The following is an 18,482-nucleotide window of genomic DNA, read 5'->3' as shown; positions in this document are numbered from 1 at the left end:
TCTAAATGCCACCCTTCTGCATCTTTCTTTAAGGACCTTTGTTGTTGCATTGGGTCCACTCAGATAATTCAGAGTAATCTTCCTCTTTTAAGATCTTTAACTTAATCCCATCTACAGAGTTCCAATTGCCGCATCAGGTAGCCTATCACTGGTCTGGGTAATTGGGACATGGATATCTTGGGGTGGGGGGGCATCATTTCGCTGATCACACCCTCTCACGTAAGAGGCTGAGTGTAATTGACCAGGACTGATATCATGCCTCCTGCACCAGGGTTTTGGCTCCTTCAAACTCAGTGGTCACCAGCTCTGGAGTGTTGCCCTCACCCGCATTCTCCACCTTGACCCTCAACCTGTCCCCATTCCTGTAGAAAAGGGTGATGGAGGGCATTCCTTTTTCTTCTAGGGGCCATGCCTTTGGAAATACATCGGATCATAGTCACATGGCCCAATTTCCCAGCAGAGAAGTCTGGGAAGGTGAAAAGCAGAGTTTCTGTTACAAACTGGGAAAATGAAAGACAAGATGTTGATGCCCACAGCATTCACTGATGCACACTGAGCAATATAAACACTAGTAGTAACCAAGGAAAGAAGTGATAAAGTTCTAGGATGTGGAGACATTGCAGGCGTTTCTCCTTGTTGCCACGTGCCCTGTCCCAGAGCCATGCCCATGACATGCTGTCCGCACATCTCTATGATAAAGCCTAATGCACTCACAGTAGCCTTGCGCTCCCCTAAGAGCCAGCCATGCTGGGCTCCCCAGCAGTGACCCGTGTAACCATACGACAGATTTACTACTGGTAAAATATGCAGCATCAAAAATATAAGGGGAGTTCCTGTTGTGGCTCAGCAGTAACGAATCCAACTAGTATCCACAAGGACATGGGTTCCATCCCTGGCCTTGCTTAGTGGGCTAACAATCCGGCATTGCTCTGAGTTGTAGTGTAGGCTGGCAGCTGCAGCTCTGATTCAACCCCTAGCCTGAGGACTTACATATGCTGAAGGTGCAGCCCTGAAAAGCAAAAAAAGAAATAATGATAATATAAATACACATCAGATGGGATTTTCCTCTCGGTCCTATAAAATGCCCATTGTCTCACACTCCTTGTCTCATGATCTCTTAGAACCATCCTCTTTTGTTTCTTTTTGGCTACAACTACCTATGTGACATCTCCACTGAACTCACAAGCCCTAACCACCCACACATATAACATATAGCTCTCAATATCCCCAAGTGTACTCTTCTTCCATTGTTGCCCATCTCAGTAAATAGCACCTAACACATTTGGTTTTTCTTTGCAGAAATCTTGCAGTTACACAGTTAATACCTCCATCTTCCTTAACTCACTACATGTAGCACTGAGCTCTGTTGATTCTGTTTCCTGAATATCTCTCAGATCCAACTCCCTCTCCCAACTTTAGTTTCATCATCTTCCCCCAGTTCTGACACAACTGATGTTTGATTGGTTGTGTAGAATATGCTTCACTGTCCTCAGTCTCTTTTTGTCTAACACTCAGAATACACATTTATAAACCTAAATCTATCTGGCTCAGCCTCCTGATTAAAACCCCTCAGTAACCTTCAGTTTCTCACAGTTTCTTACCCTTTTCTCTAAGCTCAATCACATTGTTTCAGCCACTATTGCCCTCCTTTTTCCACCTGCTCTTCCTTGCAGACTCAAGGCTGTGCCAACCTCAGGGCCTTTGCACTGCATGAGAGAAGTTCATTTGAAACCAAGAATGCCTTCCTCCCTCTCCCGCCAAGCCTAGCGATTTCTATCTCAATTTGTCACTTCCTTAAGGAAACCCTTCTCTCCAAGGCCAGTAAAGCTCCTTCATCATAACCTGTACTTTTTCTTCATGGCTTTTATCAGAAATGTGAGGTGATGTAACCCTACATTAAAAGTCCGTCTGCTGGAGTTCCCAGTGTCTCAGCGGAAACAAGCCTGACTAGTATCCATGAGGACATGGGTTCAATCTCTGGCCTTGCTCAGTGGGTTAGGGATCTAGCATTGCCGTGAGCTGTGGTGTAGGTCACAAACGTGGCTTGGATCCTAAGTTGCTGTGGTTGTGGCATAGGCCACCAGCTACAGCTCCAATTTGACCCCTAGCCTGGGAACTTCCATATGCTGCAAGTGCAGCCCTAAAAAGCAAAAAAAAAAAAAAAAAAAAATCCACCTCCCTTTTCTCTTCCCCTGAGGAGCCATGCTTACCTCTTTCTCTGTTCTTGCCCCTATGCCCAGCCTATGGCTAGGTACTTATGAACGTTTGTTACACAGATACAGCTATGTAGCCCACCCTCCTGCCCAGACTTTAAGCTCAGCAGAGGGCAATGACTGTCCATGTCTGTGATTTGAGGCTTTCTGAAACATCATGGAATGTGGTTGGTACCCAGGATGAGTTTGAACTTATTGATTGCTGATGAGGACAGATGTAAAATACGTGGCTTTTCAGATGTCAGCTCGGTACTAGAAGCCAGATATTTGAATTTGTCAACCTGAAGACTAGACTTTGTTCAATTTCATCCTGAATCTAACTTTGCAGTACTAATTGGAGCACAAAGGTCATTGGTAAAAAATCATCCTGAGCTGGCTGGTCTTATTTCAATTTCCTGGTGGTTCTCAGCATTCCATTTGGTACCAATTAACAACTGATAGTTAACAATGATAACCAGATTATCAACATTTCTTCCCAGCTTGTCAACTCTTCTCAGTGATATCGTTTCTTTAGAATTAGTCCAATGGCAGTAAATTGAATTCCTGAAAGGGATATACTCAGTATTTGCTTTTAAAAGGTGGTAGGTATTGCAGAAGACTTTTAGCCTCACATGTACTGTACCTTTAAGTAGCCCAATCAATTTAATTAAATTTCATTAGAAGCACCAGAGCTGAAACAAACTAATGAAAGTAACCCGTATGTCAGGTGGTATTTATTTCTGCATTAAACTGCGAATACTCCCTTTTGGCCCTTAAGATTTAGTTTAAATATTTAACTCCAATAGCTTTTGGAATTGTTGATGGAATTAGTTTTAATGAATCTTCTAACAAACAGTTTACCTTAAAAGTCGATGGAAGCTTGTTTTATTATAGCAAAGAGGAACTGTGGTTTCATCAACAGGCAAAACCTGGCTTGGTCTTCAGTCACACAGACTGTGGTTATTGGACTTTCATTTTTTTCTCTGTAACACCATTTAGTGAAATAAGGAGGATGTTTGCATAACTACCACTAATTTGGAATCGTTTCTTTCTCTGCTTCATGTGATTACATCAATTGGTTTATTCCACTTTAAAATGACTAGAAAACGGGCACAATTTTGAGCAATCCAGTTTTTCATAAGTGAGAAAGGTGTTAGTTGGTTACCTTTTTTTAGTGGATGACAACAAAGCAGGCTTTAATTTCTATTTGAAAAATAGGTTCCTGATGAAGTCCTGTTAGTGGTTGCAAGTACAAGCTGTAAGTGTTCTAGGTTGAATAAGCGGGTTGAACTTGGGTTGCTAAAAGCCCCCAAGGATTTTCTCCACACTTTCTTCGTATCTCAAGTCACTCATAGCAAATTACAATTGACACGCTTTATGGGCCGAGAGCCTTCAAGGACAGCTAACACAGAAAAACTTGTATTTGTTACTTCAGAACTAAATAGACTCTGTACGCCTACTGAGAAATCCCTGTTTCGATGCCAACAAAATTTTATCAGATTAAGGAAGTTCCGAGCTATTTTAAAAGGGAGTAAAGAAAAAACAACTATGGCTAACAGTGTCCTCGTATTTATTTTGCGTGCCAACTCGTATCCTCAGCAGAAATAACTCTTCTCGATTTTCGAGGTTAATTATTTATTGAAGGTTTTGTCCAAGCCAAAGACGTCACTTATCACTAGAGGAAAAATTGTTATGTCTAAGTATACAAGCTAAAACTTCCCAAACTCACTTCGGCAACAGAACTAGAAACGGGAATCTCCCCATTTAACTTATCATCATAGCTGTAGATATTCACTAATTTTGTCACTTGCCACCCCCTCATTGTCTAGTCACTAAAGGGTGCCTCTTCCAGAGGTCAGAGGTCACAACTCAAGTAACTTGAAGTCCTGGGTGCTGTTCAGCACATCTCATGAAGCACATTGATGAGGATTTGGTATTTAACCCCTTTCCTCTAGATTCTCTCATCCCCAGATTTTTCCAGCAGCTCTTGAGATATTTACTCTCCCTCTCCACTTTCACTTTAAGCTCTTTGTTACACAGATTGAACAAGTCTCTCCCAGATCTCCTTTCCCTCCTCCTCCAGCTGGCACTGTCCTTCTCCGTCCCTTCTCTGATCCAGCACTGAGGGCGGGACCCACTCCCATGCTCAGTGACAGGGACAGGATGCTCTCTGGAGGTCCTGGTGTCCCATGTGGCTCCTTTTCATTCCAAAACACCCAAATGCTCTGCATACCTCCTGTTGGCACGCTCTCCAGGCAGTGACTCTGGTCAGTAGCGTTCCCTGCCCAGTAACAATCCCAAAAGTTGACCCCTCTGGAAGAAACTGGCTTATTCAGTCCAGGGGATACATTCCACACCTCAAAGCAGGTGTGGGCTCCTGTACCCAACCCTAAAGGAAATTGGACCACTCCTCTTTTGTTCCCGGCTCTCCTAAGGATTGTGTTTGGGGAGAACTGAGTGTATTTGCTGTGGACAGGGGCTCGTGTTTTCTAAGCTGCAGAATGCAAGAAGCAGTAGAGACTGGAGGGAAGGGATGCACGAGGTACGTGGTCTGAGAGCTATGAATGGAATCAGTGCCAGTCCAGGGCCAGACGTGGCAGGTACAGCGATGCTCCAGAATTTTTTACGAGATTGGTTAAAGAGGAGGCAATTTTATATACCTCACATTGAAACATGGGGAGCTGAGAGCAAGATGTGGGCAACTTTTTTTCTTTTTTCTTTTATTTCTTGGGTACTCTTTTACCTAAACTAACACTGCCTACAGCCCAGCAGTAAGTATGTCATAAAGGACAGATGTGCCAACAGCAGCAGATGATACTGATGAGGTTGCTCCAAGCTAAGTTTTTTAAAAAATTGTAAGGCTCTGATAAGCTTCATTTGTTATAGAACAATGATGTGTCAGGACTGTAGAGGCATCATTAAGGCTATGACATTAATTGTATTACATTTAAAATAATTAATGTGGCCATCTTAAATCATTGCCTCCAACTTGCTTCATTTATTAGGCACCTCTGTGTTGCTAGAAACTGGGGCTTTGGAAATAAACAAGGTCCAGCCCTGCCTCACAATTGGGCAGACAGACAGGCCTGAAGCAAATGGAAGTGTGAGGTCATAGCATTTTGTTCACAGCAGCCAAAGAAAACCATAGCAGCATTGCTAAAAGCTCCCCTGAACCTTAGAGGCTTATTTCATTTAGCAATAGTGATTTAATGAACATGTGTCGCCTGCCTCTTGTTTACCTAGCACAGAATGGGCAGGATAAGTAAGCTTTGACAGATAGAAACAGAAGGTGCTATGTCAGGGCTCAGAGAGACCTGATCAGAGGTATATATTGTGAAACTGAATCCCATTGTGATGGCTGGGTGATCAGGTGTGATTGGGGCTCAGCATGTGGGGGCACCTCTCTGCTCTGAGTGGAGACCTGTTTTTGCCCCAGTGGAAGTCAACTTTGGGAATGCCTTATCTGGTATTCCCAAATGGATTCAGTGACCTAAAGACCCCCCTAGGACTCAGCCCTGTAAAACATATTCTGTATCCCTGCTAGTCACTGCCATCTATGCACAGAAACCCCAGCCAGTGGTTCCCAGCCATGCTATTCATTAACTTGACCTGCGAGCTTTCGAAAATACTGATGACCAGACCCTACTCAGAACAATTTGAACAGAATCTCAGGGCCTGAGGCCCAGGCAGGACCATATTTAAAACTCCCCAAGTTGACTGAGTCATTTTGCCCTTAATTTATGGGGAAAAAAAAAAAAAAAAAAAAAAAAAAAACCAAGACAGAACTGACCGGCCGTTGTAATTCTAATGGATCCTGGAAGAGAAAGGCTGATTCTGACAGCAGTCTGACTCTACCTCTTTATCATCAAAGAGACCCAAGGTGAAAGCAGTTTCGACAAACAGCTCTAGCTCATGCTTTACACACAAACCTAAAACATTCACGTGCTCATCCTGCATGGTTTCCAGAATAGGAGGCTACAGGGTGAATGCGTGATGTACTAACCTCAGCAGATGGGTCCAAAAGCCACTTAGTCTCTTCCACTGAGTTCTGTCCATGGATGTCTGTTCAGTACCACGGTCTTCATGGAGATGTTTACGGGATGGTGTGTGTGTGTATAAAATGGAGCTAATTATAAATTCAAGGATCTCAAAACATGTAAATACGTGAGGGGAAGGTCTGTAGGAAACAGCGACCACCATGTAGACACACCTGGAGGACCCAGTGGTCCTGAGGCTGTGAAGAAAGTTACCTCGACTCCCATCCTCTCTGGACCACTGAAAGTACCAAAGCAGATGAGAATAGCTTTGGGGAATAAGACAATTTCATAAGGAAACACGCCAAGAACTTTCCCGCAGAAGCTGATACTAGTGGAAGGACAGTAAAAGGGTAAGATAAAGAAAATCAGATTACTTCTGGTGGCAATTTAAAGTTCAATGACTTTGAACTTCTCTTTTGGATTTCTATCTCTATATACTTGGAACAATTTAACAACCTCTAGTTTTAAGTTTAATGTGTTAAAAATAAAAGCCAATTTGAGGTGCAGATATCATATCACATTTTTGACAGCTTGGCTGGGTCTTGAGCTGAAGGGCGCAACTTCGAGGTCATTCTGCCAGAGGTGAAAGATAGACATTAAAAGAGTTCTTTATCATCAATATTGAGGATTAACGGTCCTTCCCTAGTTACTACAGCTATTCTTCATTCTGTTTCCTTCCCATGCTTTCTTATCTCACCCCTAGAAGCCAAAGGGATGGTGTGAAGGAACTATGGTTAAATGGCCAATAGAATAGAATTCAGGGAAGAGCTTCTGGTGTGCAGTGAGTTAAATGGTAAGGAGAAAAAATCGTCAGCAAAGAGGCAAATAATGATTTAAAAGGTGTGTGCCCAAGTTGTGTGTACACCACCTTCAAGTCTTTCTGAGTGACAGTGGGAAGTAAATGAATAAAAATTATGATCGCCAGTTGACTAGATAAACAGTATGTCCATATCTAGTTGAATAAAAGGAATCTTGTCTCAGCAATAACTCTCCCTAAGAAACTATATCTTCCTGTTTTTTCTTCTTTGGAAAAGCAAATTTTTTTTCAGCTGAATGACTAAAAATTTTGTGTGGTAGGAGATGTCAAGGGTCATGAGATCGCCCTCCAAGGCAGTGCGTCACCATTGCTGAAATGGTGCTAATTCATCTGTACCCCGGGCTCTGGCATCCGAGGTGGCGCCATTTTCATGACGTGTGGAAGGATGTGTCAGGGATTAAAACTGAGGTCCCTTCCGGGCACTGGTGACTGTAGCAGGGTTGGAGTTCTTTGTTTTGATCCTTCCGTCGTTCCCTCTGCATCGTCAGTGAGGAGGAAAATGGAGATGGAGCAGCCACCAGGTCACGCTCCTTGCTCCTCCAGGGGCTCCCAAGCTGTGGCTCAAGAAACAGCTCTAATCAAGAGGCTTAGCTGGGTTTCCACTCTGCCCTGCTTCCTAAGCCTCCCCTCTCCCACCTCCCTTCAGAGTTTCTGGGAACACATGCCTACAGTCAGCAGAGGTGTCTGGCTCGGGGGCGGCATTCTCGGTGCCTCTAGCATACTGTCAGTCTCAGATGTCCGCCAGTCTCCTCACCCCCCAACACGTCACCTGCAAGATTCATCTCTGTCACACATTTGTGTTCTCAGAAATGGGTTGTATGAAAGATGCCAAAGCTTTTGGGGGTGCTTTTTATAAGAGTTTCCTCCATCATAAGCAGTTTGATTATTCTATCCACTTTCCTAACACTTCCAGAGCTGTAAGTACTTACATGGTCCCAGTGGAATCTAAGCATCATCAGTTCTGAAATGCTGAGCAGACATCTTGCCATTCACCTGTGTTAAAAGTGAGATGCTCAGAAATCCAGTGCTACTTGCCAAGTAAAACCAGACCTAGAGTTAAGCCATATTTATGGTGTCACCTTAGGTCTTGGAACATATCAGAAACTAGCCAGTATTTTGAGGTACCTTGCCCACCTTTAATAACATACAGAAAATCACTACTTCTTCATGATCAAAGAAGCCAAAGTTGTGATTAAAGCAGTTTCCTCATACCCCCAAAATATATCTTCTAAATTGCAAGTGAGACAAACTAAAGTGATCTGCCTCTGTTTGGTCACATGGAAGGATTCTTGCTTTCAACAAAGCATTCCCTTCAGAAGAAAAGAATCTCTTTAGAGCAGTTTAAATAATTGTTTTAATGAGTAATGGGTCCATTCACTTTGGAAATAACTAGATGTGCTTTTAGAAGACTGCACCTTCCGTGTCTTCAGAGGACTGAAGGAAGATGATCTGAGTTCCTATGGAGACTACATTTTTCTCCTCCTGCCCTGATACCTACCTCTCCCGTGACTCCCACCTGCCCCTGAGGAGGTTTGAGCTGTTTGCCCTTAGTCCCTCCTAACCTCAGTCACCACCAGCTGCCCACGACTCCTGGGTCACCATCATTTTTGGACTCTTCTCACTTCAGAGGATCTAAGAAGCCACTAATCTGCCTAGTAATCCCCCTTTCTCCTACCCACCTCCCGCCCTTTCCCCTCTAACACGCAGTCTGCTATCAGTAAAACCCTGTTAGCCATTACCCACCCCTTCTTTTTTCAGTCTTCATGCTCTGACACCCACTGCCCCTGAGGACAGCCCCCCTCACCCCGAGCAGCCCTCTCACCTGGTGGCCTTTCATTTCCCAGTGGAATCTAAGCATCATTCCTCTTCCACGTCGCTAGGCTCGGAGGTGGAGTGGATATCTTCCTCACTCTTCTTTGCCTTTTCCAGAAAGTTCTTCTCTCTCCTCCCTCAAGGAAACCCCTAGCATCAATGAAGGGCCCCCGGTCCAATAGTCTGTGAGTCTTAATGGATCCTCCATCTACTGACTGGTGTTCATCCCTCACATCCTCACTTTCCTCTCTACTCAGCTTAGAGTCCATGACTTTCGTGGAAAGGGCTTCCATGACTTGCCCTTTGCAGCCCCTTGTCCCTGTCTCCTTCCAAGTCACTTCCCTGACCACCCGCGTCCATTCCATCTCTGTCTTACACTTGCTCCAGGGCAGCTGAACGGGACTGGAGAGAAACAAGCCACCATGGGGTTTTGTCTTCTCATGTTGGATTCATTGCCACTAGCCTCATGTCACCTCTCAGCACTTGGCCACCAGACTACCTGGCCATTGTCAACCTGCTCCCCACTCACCTCAGGAACTGTTTCGCACTTTTGCCTCTCTGCCTTCCTCTTCCCTCCCTTCCTCTCTCCTATTCTATCCTTTAAACTCCAGCTTTCTCCCTCTCAGCAGATGACCTCACTTCTCATCCCCTCCACCTCCAGAAAATGTAAGAAAACAAAACAGGGCAACCTCATAGTCCCATCACCCGATACCCATCTCCTCACTGCATCTGTGACTGGACAGCCTGTCTGTCTTCTCTCCTGATTCCATAGCCAATCACACCACTGTTCGATGAATTCTATACTCCCTCCTTTCTTAAGGAATTGTTCCCTCTCTTGCCTGCGTCCGCAGTTTCTCCCCCTCTATGTTGAGTCATCCCCATCAGCCTATGAAATGCTGCAACCTCTGCCAGGTGATCTATTAAAACATCTCTTGGTCGTTCCATCTCTTCAAGCCCCATTTCTCTGCTCCCCTTAATAATAAGCCTTTGCCAAAGGCTGTCTATACTCACCATTTCCCCTCCATCAATTCTTACTATCTTTTGAGCCTACCTGAGTTAGAGATTCACCAGCCTGACCAAAGAAATCACTTTTGTCCCAGTACTTTTATCCCAGTGACTCCCATCTTCCCCAGGCCAGCAGTCTGTTCTTGGTCCTCCTTGTTATTCAGCTGGTCTCCTCCTTTCTGCATCTTTTTTCCTGGTCTTGCCTGACATCACATTCTTCTGATTCTGCTCCCAGTTCACTCTCAGTGTCCCTCTCAGTGTCCTTTGAATTTTCTCCTGCTTTCCACACCTTCTAAATATTTGAGTCTTCCAGGACTCAGTCCCGTGACCTCTGCTTTCTATTTGCTTTCACCTGCAAGGTTTCCATCCCTTCTCTTAGCTTTAAATGAGGTCTATATATCAAACCCCCAAATTTTACCTCTAGCTTTGAAGTTACTCCCCTGAAATTCCAGTTTTCAGATTCCGCTTTATTCTCTATCTTCTCTTTCATGCCCAACAGGCATCTTTAACCCAACACATCCCCCATGGTGGGGTTGATCTCACCTCCTCAAGCCTCTCCTCTTCCAGTATACCCTGTCTCAGTATATGGCACCTCCAGTCCCTGTTGTTCCTACAAGCAGCACTAGGATCAGGCTGGGCGCCTGTCCCAGCCTCAGTAGCCGAGGCATGGGCAAATCCTTCCAACACAGATGCTAAATCTGCCCCTTGCTCACCACCCAGCCACCCCACCCCACCCCAAGCAGGGTCATATCTCCCTCTCACTAGGGGAAAAGCTCCTTAACTGGTCTTCCCATTTCGGTTCTACTCTCCCCTCAAATGTCAGAAGTCCTCTTCCTGGTCTCTTTGCTCACCCCCCGTCAGTCATAGAGACGTTCCATTGCTCTCACATTAGGCAAGGCCTTTCCCACCCCAAGGCCTTCACATCTGCTCTTCTCTTGGCTTGGAAACTCCGGCCTGTGTCTCCAGTGTCTGGCTTCTTGTCATCTTCCAGGTCCCTGCTAGTGCATTAACTCAGGGCACTTGCCCAACCACCTGCTGTCAAATAGCAATGCCAGCACCTTCCACTGGCATTCCTTGACCCCTCACCTTGCTTTCAGGTACTTATCAATATGGCACATTTTTACTGATTTATAATGTTTCAGGTGTACAGCAATGTGGTATATATATATATATCACTACCTGACTATGTATATATGGCTGTATATATATTCTTTTTCAGAGTCTTTTCCATTATAGGTTATTACAAAATACTGTATATAGGTCCCCGAGTTATAGGTTCCTTGTTGTTTATGTATTTTCCATAAAGTAGTGTATATCTGCTCATCCAAGACTCCTGATTTATCCCTTCACCCATTTCCTGTTTGGTAACCATACCTTTGTTTTCTATGTCTGTGAGTCTATTTCTGTTTTGTAAATAAGTTCATTCATATCATTATTTTCGATTTCACAAATAAGCAGTATCATGTGGTCTTTGTCTTTCTCTGTCTTACTTCACTTAGTATGATCAGCTCTAGGTCCATCCATGTTTCTGCAAATGGCGTGATTTTATTCTATGCAATGGCAAGGTAGTATTCCATTGTGTATATGGACCACATCTGAATCCATTCAGCTGTCAGTGGACATTTAGGTTGCTTCCATGTCATGGCGATTGAAAATAGTGCTACTATGAACATTGGAGTGCATGGATCTTTTCAATTTAAGAGTTTTTGTCTTTTCAGTATCCCACATTTTAATAATAACATGAGTCTTTGCTTGTTTACTGTTTGACGTGCCTGTTAACTTCCTAAGGCTCAGATTCTTCCTCTATAAAATGGGAATAATAATAGTATCAAGCCCCTAGTATTGTTGAGAAAAATCTTGCCATGTAGTTAGTACTCCATAAGTGCCAGATAATAATTTTTAATTCTTTTTTTTTTTTTTTTTTTTTTTTTTTTGTCTTTTTGCTATTTCTTGGGCCGCTCCTGCGGCACATGGAGGTTCCCCGGCCAGGGGTCTAATCGGAGCTGTGGCCAGCAGCCCACGCCAGAGCCACAGCAACGCAGGATCCGAGCCGCATCTGTGACCTACACCACAGCTCACGGCAACGCCGGATCGTTAACCCACTGAGCAAGGGCAGGGACTGAACCCGCAACCTCATGGTTCCTAGTCGGATTCGTTAACCACTGCACCACGACGGGAACTCCAGATAATAATTTTTAAAATAACATAATTCTAATCTTGGCTTTATTATACCAGGCAAATAAAGCAGGAGTGATGAAATGATGAGAATTAGATACAGAAGGACGCAAATGTTGAAATGAGTATAAATTTGGTCATTTATTAACTTTTGTTTATTTATGTTTGCAATGATTCTTTTTTTTTTTTTTTTTTTTGCTTTTTTGGGGGGGTGGGGGGGACAAGCCAACGGCATATGGATGTTCCCAGGCTAAGGGTCTAATCAGAGCTACAGCTGCCAGCCTATGCCACAGCCACAGCAACACCAGATCCAAGCCACCTGTGACCTACACCACAGACGCTGGATCCTTAACCCACTGAGCGAGGCCAGGGATCGAACCTGAAACCTCATGATTCCTAGTTGGATTTGTTTCCACTGCGCCACGATGGGAACTCCCTGCAATGATTCTTTGTAAAGCATTGAGTCCGTAAAAATCTAGACATTATCAGGAAAATAAAAAGCCAAAAGAGTTGAAAATGGTTGACTCTGTGAGGCAGGAATTGGGGGTGGGGCAAGTCTCTGCTTTTCCTTGTTATAACGTCCATGCTATTTGACATCTTGCTTTGTTAAAAATAAATTTGAATTAAAGAAGAAAAAAGACTGGAAGGAAATACTGTGACATCTTAACAGGAATTCTCCAGGGAGGAGGAGGGTGGATTTGTTGGCTTTTCTTCCTTTTTCCTTTCTTTTTTTTTTTTTTTTTTTTCTTTTTTTTAGGGCCGTACCTGCAGCATATGGAAGTTCCCAAGCTAGGGGTCAAACTAGGGCTGTAGCTACTGGCCTATGCCACAGCAACGTCAGATCCCAACCGCACCTGCAACCTACACTGCAGCTTGTGGCAACACCAGATCCTTAACCCACGTAGCAAGGCCAGAGATTGAACCCACATCCTCACAGAAACTATGTTGGGTCCTTATCTTGCTGAGCCACAACAGGAAACTCCTTACTGGCTGTTTTTTTAAGGGCCTCATGTGTGGCATATGGAAGTTCCCAGGCTAGGGATAAGTCAGAGCTGCAGCTGCCGGCCTGCACCACAGTCACAGCAACGCCGAATCCTTAACCCACTGAGCAAGGCCAGGGATCAAACCCACATCCTCATGGATACCAGTTGGATTTGTTACTGCTGAGCCACAATGGGAACTACCTTGTTGGCTGTTTTTACTTTCTTCTTTATGCTTTCTAAATTCACTCAGTGATCCATCACGTGTCTATATGGTTTTCATAATGAAAAATAGTATACGTGCTTTTCATATGTTGAAGGTTAATGGAAGATTAATTGGTAGAGATACATTTTTAATGTGGCCCAAATTGAAAAATATAATTCCTGGGGCACATCAGAGAACACAGCAACCTAGGTGTGACAACTGGACAACAGTCAAGCCTTGAGCTGGTGATGATGGGGCATCATGGGAGGTAGCGAAGGAGGCCTGAAGCGGTGTGAGGGAGAGAAACCAGAAGGGAGAGAGCTTCTCCGCTTTCTGATCACCAGCAGATGGGTTCTGGGGACGAAAGAGCAAACACTTTGAAAAAAAATAGGAGGTGGTTGAGAAGAGAGCCAGACAGAACTGGAGCCAGGTAGGCAAAAAGAAACAGTTTCAGGGTCATTCTGAGAGTCCTAGTTTCACTTCAAAATCTTCAGGCCAAACAGTTCTGCAGAGACACCATCTACTCCTCATTTGGGGAGGATGCCAAGTGCTCAGAGCAGGCCCTCCGGGGGTCAGGCTGTCTGGAAGGAGCAGGAGGGGCTCACTTTCCCCTCCTTTCTGTTAACCTGGAGACTGGAGGAGCAGGTGGTCTCTCCAACAGAGATCTCTCCAACAGCCTCGGGAAAGGCTTTTCAGATGCTTGGAACTTCCAGATGTCAGGAGGTGATGGATCACTCTGCCTTCCACACTGAACAGGAGCATCTGTCTGTTTCAGGATGGATGGTCCCAGTATCACTTCGTAGCCTCATCTTCAACCATTGAGAGGGATCGGCAAAGACCCTACTCCTCCTCCCGCACGCCCTCCATCTCCCCCGTGCGTGTGTCTCCCAACAATCGCTCAGGTAAGAGGGGCCCCTGCCCACGGCCACCCTCCCGGCTCCTTAGCAGACCCCACAGAGAGGAGGGCCATCCCTATTCGGATATTTGCTAGAAATATCAAGTTAACCTGTTTTCTTTTCCCAGTGGTGGTGACTTTGGGTTATGTATGCACAGATGTGGAACAAACATCTTTCTAACAGATTTCTCAAACCTCAAACAGGTGTCGCACGTCCTGGATTTGCATTCAGAGAGGAACAAGAATAAATAAGACTGCCAGGTGTTTGCAAATCAGGGTTTCTCATGGACATTTTACCAACTTAAGATAGTTTGGGTGGCATTTTATTGATAATAATTGGAATAATAGAGTGGGGAGAGAGGGCGGGCTCTTTCCTCCTTGAGAAAGACATAGCGTTGTCATCTATCACAGACTTTCATTACTGTTCCTTACCTGATGAGCTTTTTATTATCACCCGTAAACCAGCAGATCATTCAGTCATATATTCATATTACAGCCAACTATAACATATAAATCATTCAAGTTAATTTTTTTCTAATTTTGTCTCATTCTCTTTTTCAATTTTTGTTATTGAAGTAGGGTTGAGGTACAATATTATGTAAGTCACAGGTGTACAATAGAATGACCCACAATTTTTAAAGCCTATCCTCCATTTATAGTTATAGAATATTAGCTCTATTCCCTGTGTTTTATAATATATCCGTGTAACTTGTTCTGTACATGATAGTTTGTTCCTCTTAATTCCCTACCCCTAGACTTCCCCCCCTTGCCTCATCTCATATTTATATTTATATAATATGTGATATGTATGTAAATATGTAAAATTACATAAATTGATTGAAAAAGAGTGTAAAAGTAAGGTAGCTTTACAATTAATTGGAAAAGTTAGTTTAAAATTTAAGCAATAAGGATATTTATATAATATGTGATATGTACATATATAGTGCATATTTACAATGTCTGTAATGCCCAAGATTAAAAAATAACTAAAGACATGGACGTTCCCGTTGTGGCTCAGTGGTAGAGAACCCAACTAGTATCCATGAGGATGTGGGTTCAATCCCTGGCCTCGTTTAATGAGTTAAGGATCTGGCATTGCTGTGGTATAAGTTGCAGATGCAGCCTGGATCCTGAGTTGTGGTGGCTGTGGTGTAGGCCGACAGCTGCAGCTCAGATTCAAGCCCTAGACTGGGAACTTCCATGTGCCTCCAGTGTGGCCCTAAAAAGAAAAAAAAGAAAAAAGGCAAAATATGAGCACATTGCTTACTATATAAGTGGCATAGATTTTATTATTGTTTTATTCAACCTGTAAGTTTTTAAAACTTTTTTCTCGATTTCTACATTTTGGGTTTTATTGTGAGAAGGAAGGATGGATAAATAACTATATGAATGCACACACACACACACACACACACACACACACACACACACACACACCTATATTTTATTTAAGAAAAAAATGTTTTCTTAAGATGAATTTCTCCCTGCCCTTTGCTCCCCTCTTCAGGCTGAGAAAACAATAATTTCTGGAACTACATTGCCAAGGCCACGGTACAGAGCACTCCCCAGCAGGGTGGCCTCTCTGTCCTTGAGACTGTTTGTCATAAACGTTTACACCACACTTTCCTGTCAGAACGATGGGGAAAGTCAGAAATGAATGGGAAATTTGACTGAAATACATTGCCCTCCCCCAGCTCCCATGAAAGCTTACATTTTTAGTGTGGCATCATTGCTTGTGACATCTAGCCCTACACTGAAAGAGAACTAGAACCCCCTCCCTGTGTAACTCCAGAAACTTCCACCTACCTCAAAAGCCTGGAGGTGGCCTTTTATACGTCTTATCTCCGTAATTCTTTTTAAAAATTTTTTATTATAGTGTAGTTGATTTACAATGTTGTGCCAATTTATGCTGTACAGCAAAGTGACTCAGTCATACATATATATACACACACAGACACATTCTTTTTTCATGTACTATTTTCCATGATGGTCTGTCCCAGGAGACTGGATATGGTTCCCTGTGCTGGACAGTAGGACCTCACTGCTTATCCATTCTAAATGTAACAGTTTGCATCTGCTAACCTCAAACTCCCGGTCCATCCCACTCCCTTCCCCTTCCCCCATGGCAACCACACATCTGTTCTCTGTGTCCATAATTCTTGGACAGATAAAGAGTAGCAAGTTTGGGATGCACAAGGATGGTGGCTTTTTAAAATCTCTAATTGTGAAAAAGTAATCAGTGTTAGGAACATGGAAATAGAATAGATTGAAAGGCTCCCAGAATGGGAAGCAGCACCGGTTCCGGATGTCAGCGTCCCAGCTGTGCAGCCAGGCCCTGCCTGATGGTCCCCAAGCGGGACACATCCAAGACATCTAACAAACACTCATTGGCGTGATTTGATTTTTCCAGGAGTGTCATCCTGGTTTACTGGAGCCTCGGACCACTGTGTGAGAGGTCTCAGGAGATAATTACACACTTGATGTGGTTAATAAACCCCACCATCTGTGCCATATTAGATTCCACTTTTAAAAGCTTTGATCAAGAGGCTCCAAAATGTCATGTCTTCGTGATTGCCTGGCAGTGACTCATAAAAGGCCAGCCTTTAGGCGCAAGACCTGGGAGCGGAGGAGCAAGGGAAGGCGGGGATTGTCCCAGGAGAGGAGGATAGAGAGAGGAGGGCAGAGACAGAGACGGAGGGGGCGAGCGAGACGCAGCAGCGGCTGTTCTGGGAAGGTGCAGGAACTGAACCCAGAACCCAGTTGAGTTACGCGGAATAGTTGTGGTTTCCTCCATCTCTTCCCATTGGATTTATACCCTGGTCCATGAGGGTTTCAAGTATCACTATATTTGCAAGTATTCCAGGTAATTGATTCTGATGGGCAGCCAGGATTGGAATGGAAGCCTCTGAGGGTTTCAAGAATAGAGCAGTGAGCCCCGATTTTACTTGACAGGTCTGAGAGGTGGGCAGGGGGCCCTTCAGGAAAGGATGGGCAGAGGCCCCCTCTGTTATCTTATCAGCACTTGGCAGTGACTTCTGCAGGGTGGTCTGTAAGTCACAAGCTCTTCAAGTTTAGAAAGTGTGCTGTGACTTGTGCGTTTGCTCCCGGTGTCTGACATGGGGCTCTGCACGTGGATGATACTAAGTCTGCTGTGATGAATCAAGTGACTCAGACAGGGGATATGCAGGCCAAGGGGCTGGAGCTAGGGACCCTACAGAGGGTGTGAATAACCAGCTGACAGGTAAACTGAGGCTTGACTGGCAAGGGGCTTGGACATTAGTGAAGGAAAGAGAGCTTTATCCCAACATCACAGTTCCCCAGAGATACCCTGGCCTTAATAATCACCAAGTATGCGCACTAAATACAGATTTCTAGGTCTATCCACTGAAAATTGTGATTCCAAAGGTCTGGGTTGGTGTTTTAGAATCCCCAAGTTCTCAGGCGAGTCCCAAGTTTATGAAGCAGTGCCCTCGGGCTGGGAAGCTGGGGAGAGCTCTGGAGCAGAAGAGCACCGTGCCTGAGCTGGATGCATTTGACTAAGCTTGGGATGTGGGCGGCCTCATCGAGGAGCACGGAGACCAGTAAAGGCCAGCCTGTGGGATGGGCACATGATGGCTGCCTCAGTGCAGGCATACACACCTAACTCAGCTTCTCCCAACACATCCTGCACTGGCAGGGCTGCTTAGTTGCCCCCCATCCATCCTTGTTTTCAAAAAACAAAACCTCTTTTTGTTTGCACCCCTAAGTCCAAGTTCAGCTATTCCTTTGTTCTGGGACCAGCTTGTTAAAGAATAGTGGAATTTCCAGGGGATTCCTCTAATTACAACCCAGCATTTTAGAAATGAAGACACAAAGGGTTGACAGGGCTCAGTCCCCAGGTCTGACAGGCAGCAAGTGGCCAGCGTGCGAGGTGTGCATGAGAGGTTGTTGGGAACATCTGAGATGGAACAGGGATGCCCCTCACGAGAGAAACCTCTCCCTATGGCATGCCTCCAACCCAGCCCGAGGCACGATGGGGAAACCTTGGTGGGTGGGGATGTGTTGGCCCTGCAAATTATCCTCTATGGACAGGTGCTTCCTCTGCCTTCCTTTAGGGCAATTCTGCATGACTTAGTGGTTAAGTAGTAAAACTGAGTCTGTTTTTTTTTTGTTGTTGTTGTTGTTGTTTGTTTTGTCTTTTTTGCCAGTTCTAGGGCCACTCCCGCGGCATATGGAGATTCCCAGGCTAGGGGTCTAATGGGAGCTGTAGCCAACGGCCTACACCAGAGCCACAGCAACGCGGGATCCGAACCGCGTCTGAAACCTACACCACAGCTTACGGCAACGCCAGATCCTTAACCCACTGAGCAAGGCCAGGGATTGAA

General features: G+C 44.6%; 1 protein-coding gene across 10 annotated transcripts in view; it reads left to right on the top strand.

The window, feature by feature from the left end:
• Positions 1 to 18,482, top strand: part of CTNND2 (catenin delta 2) — a 1,014,682-nt gene that overhangs the window by 979,424 nt on the left and 16,776 nt on the right. For all 10 annotated transcript variants that reach the window (XM_021076841.2, XM_085001648.1, XM_085001647.1 and 7 more), the window contains one exon: positions 13,999 to 14,125. In XM_021076841.2, coding sequence (XP_020932500.1) covers positions 13,999 to 14,125 — 127 coding nt within the window. The remainder of the gene's footprint in view (positions 1 to 13,998; positions 14,126 to 18,482) is intronic.

This window comes from Sus scrofa, chromosome 16 (genome assembly GCF_054392235.1).
Source record: "Sus scrofa isolate SSC_HxYL_T2T_F1_AM1 chromosome 16, Sscrofa_HxYL_maternal_Yorkshire_Landrace_v2.0, whole genome shotgun sequence".
NCBI classification, from domain to species: Eukaryota; Metazoa; Chordata; class Mammalia; order Artiodactyla; family Suidae; genus Sus; species Sus scrofa.
The sequence above is the reverse complement of the archived record's forward strand: the minus strand, read 5'-3'. Positions and strand labels throughout refer to the sequence as shown.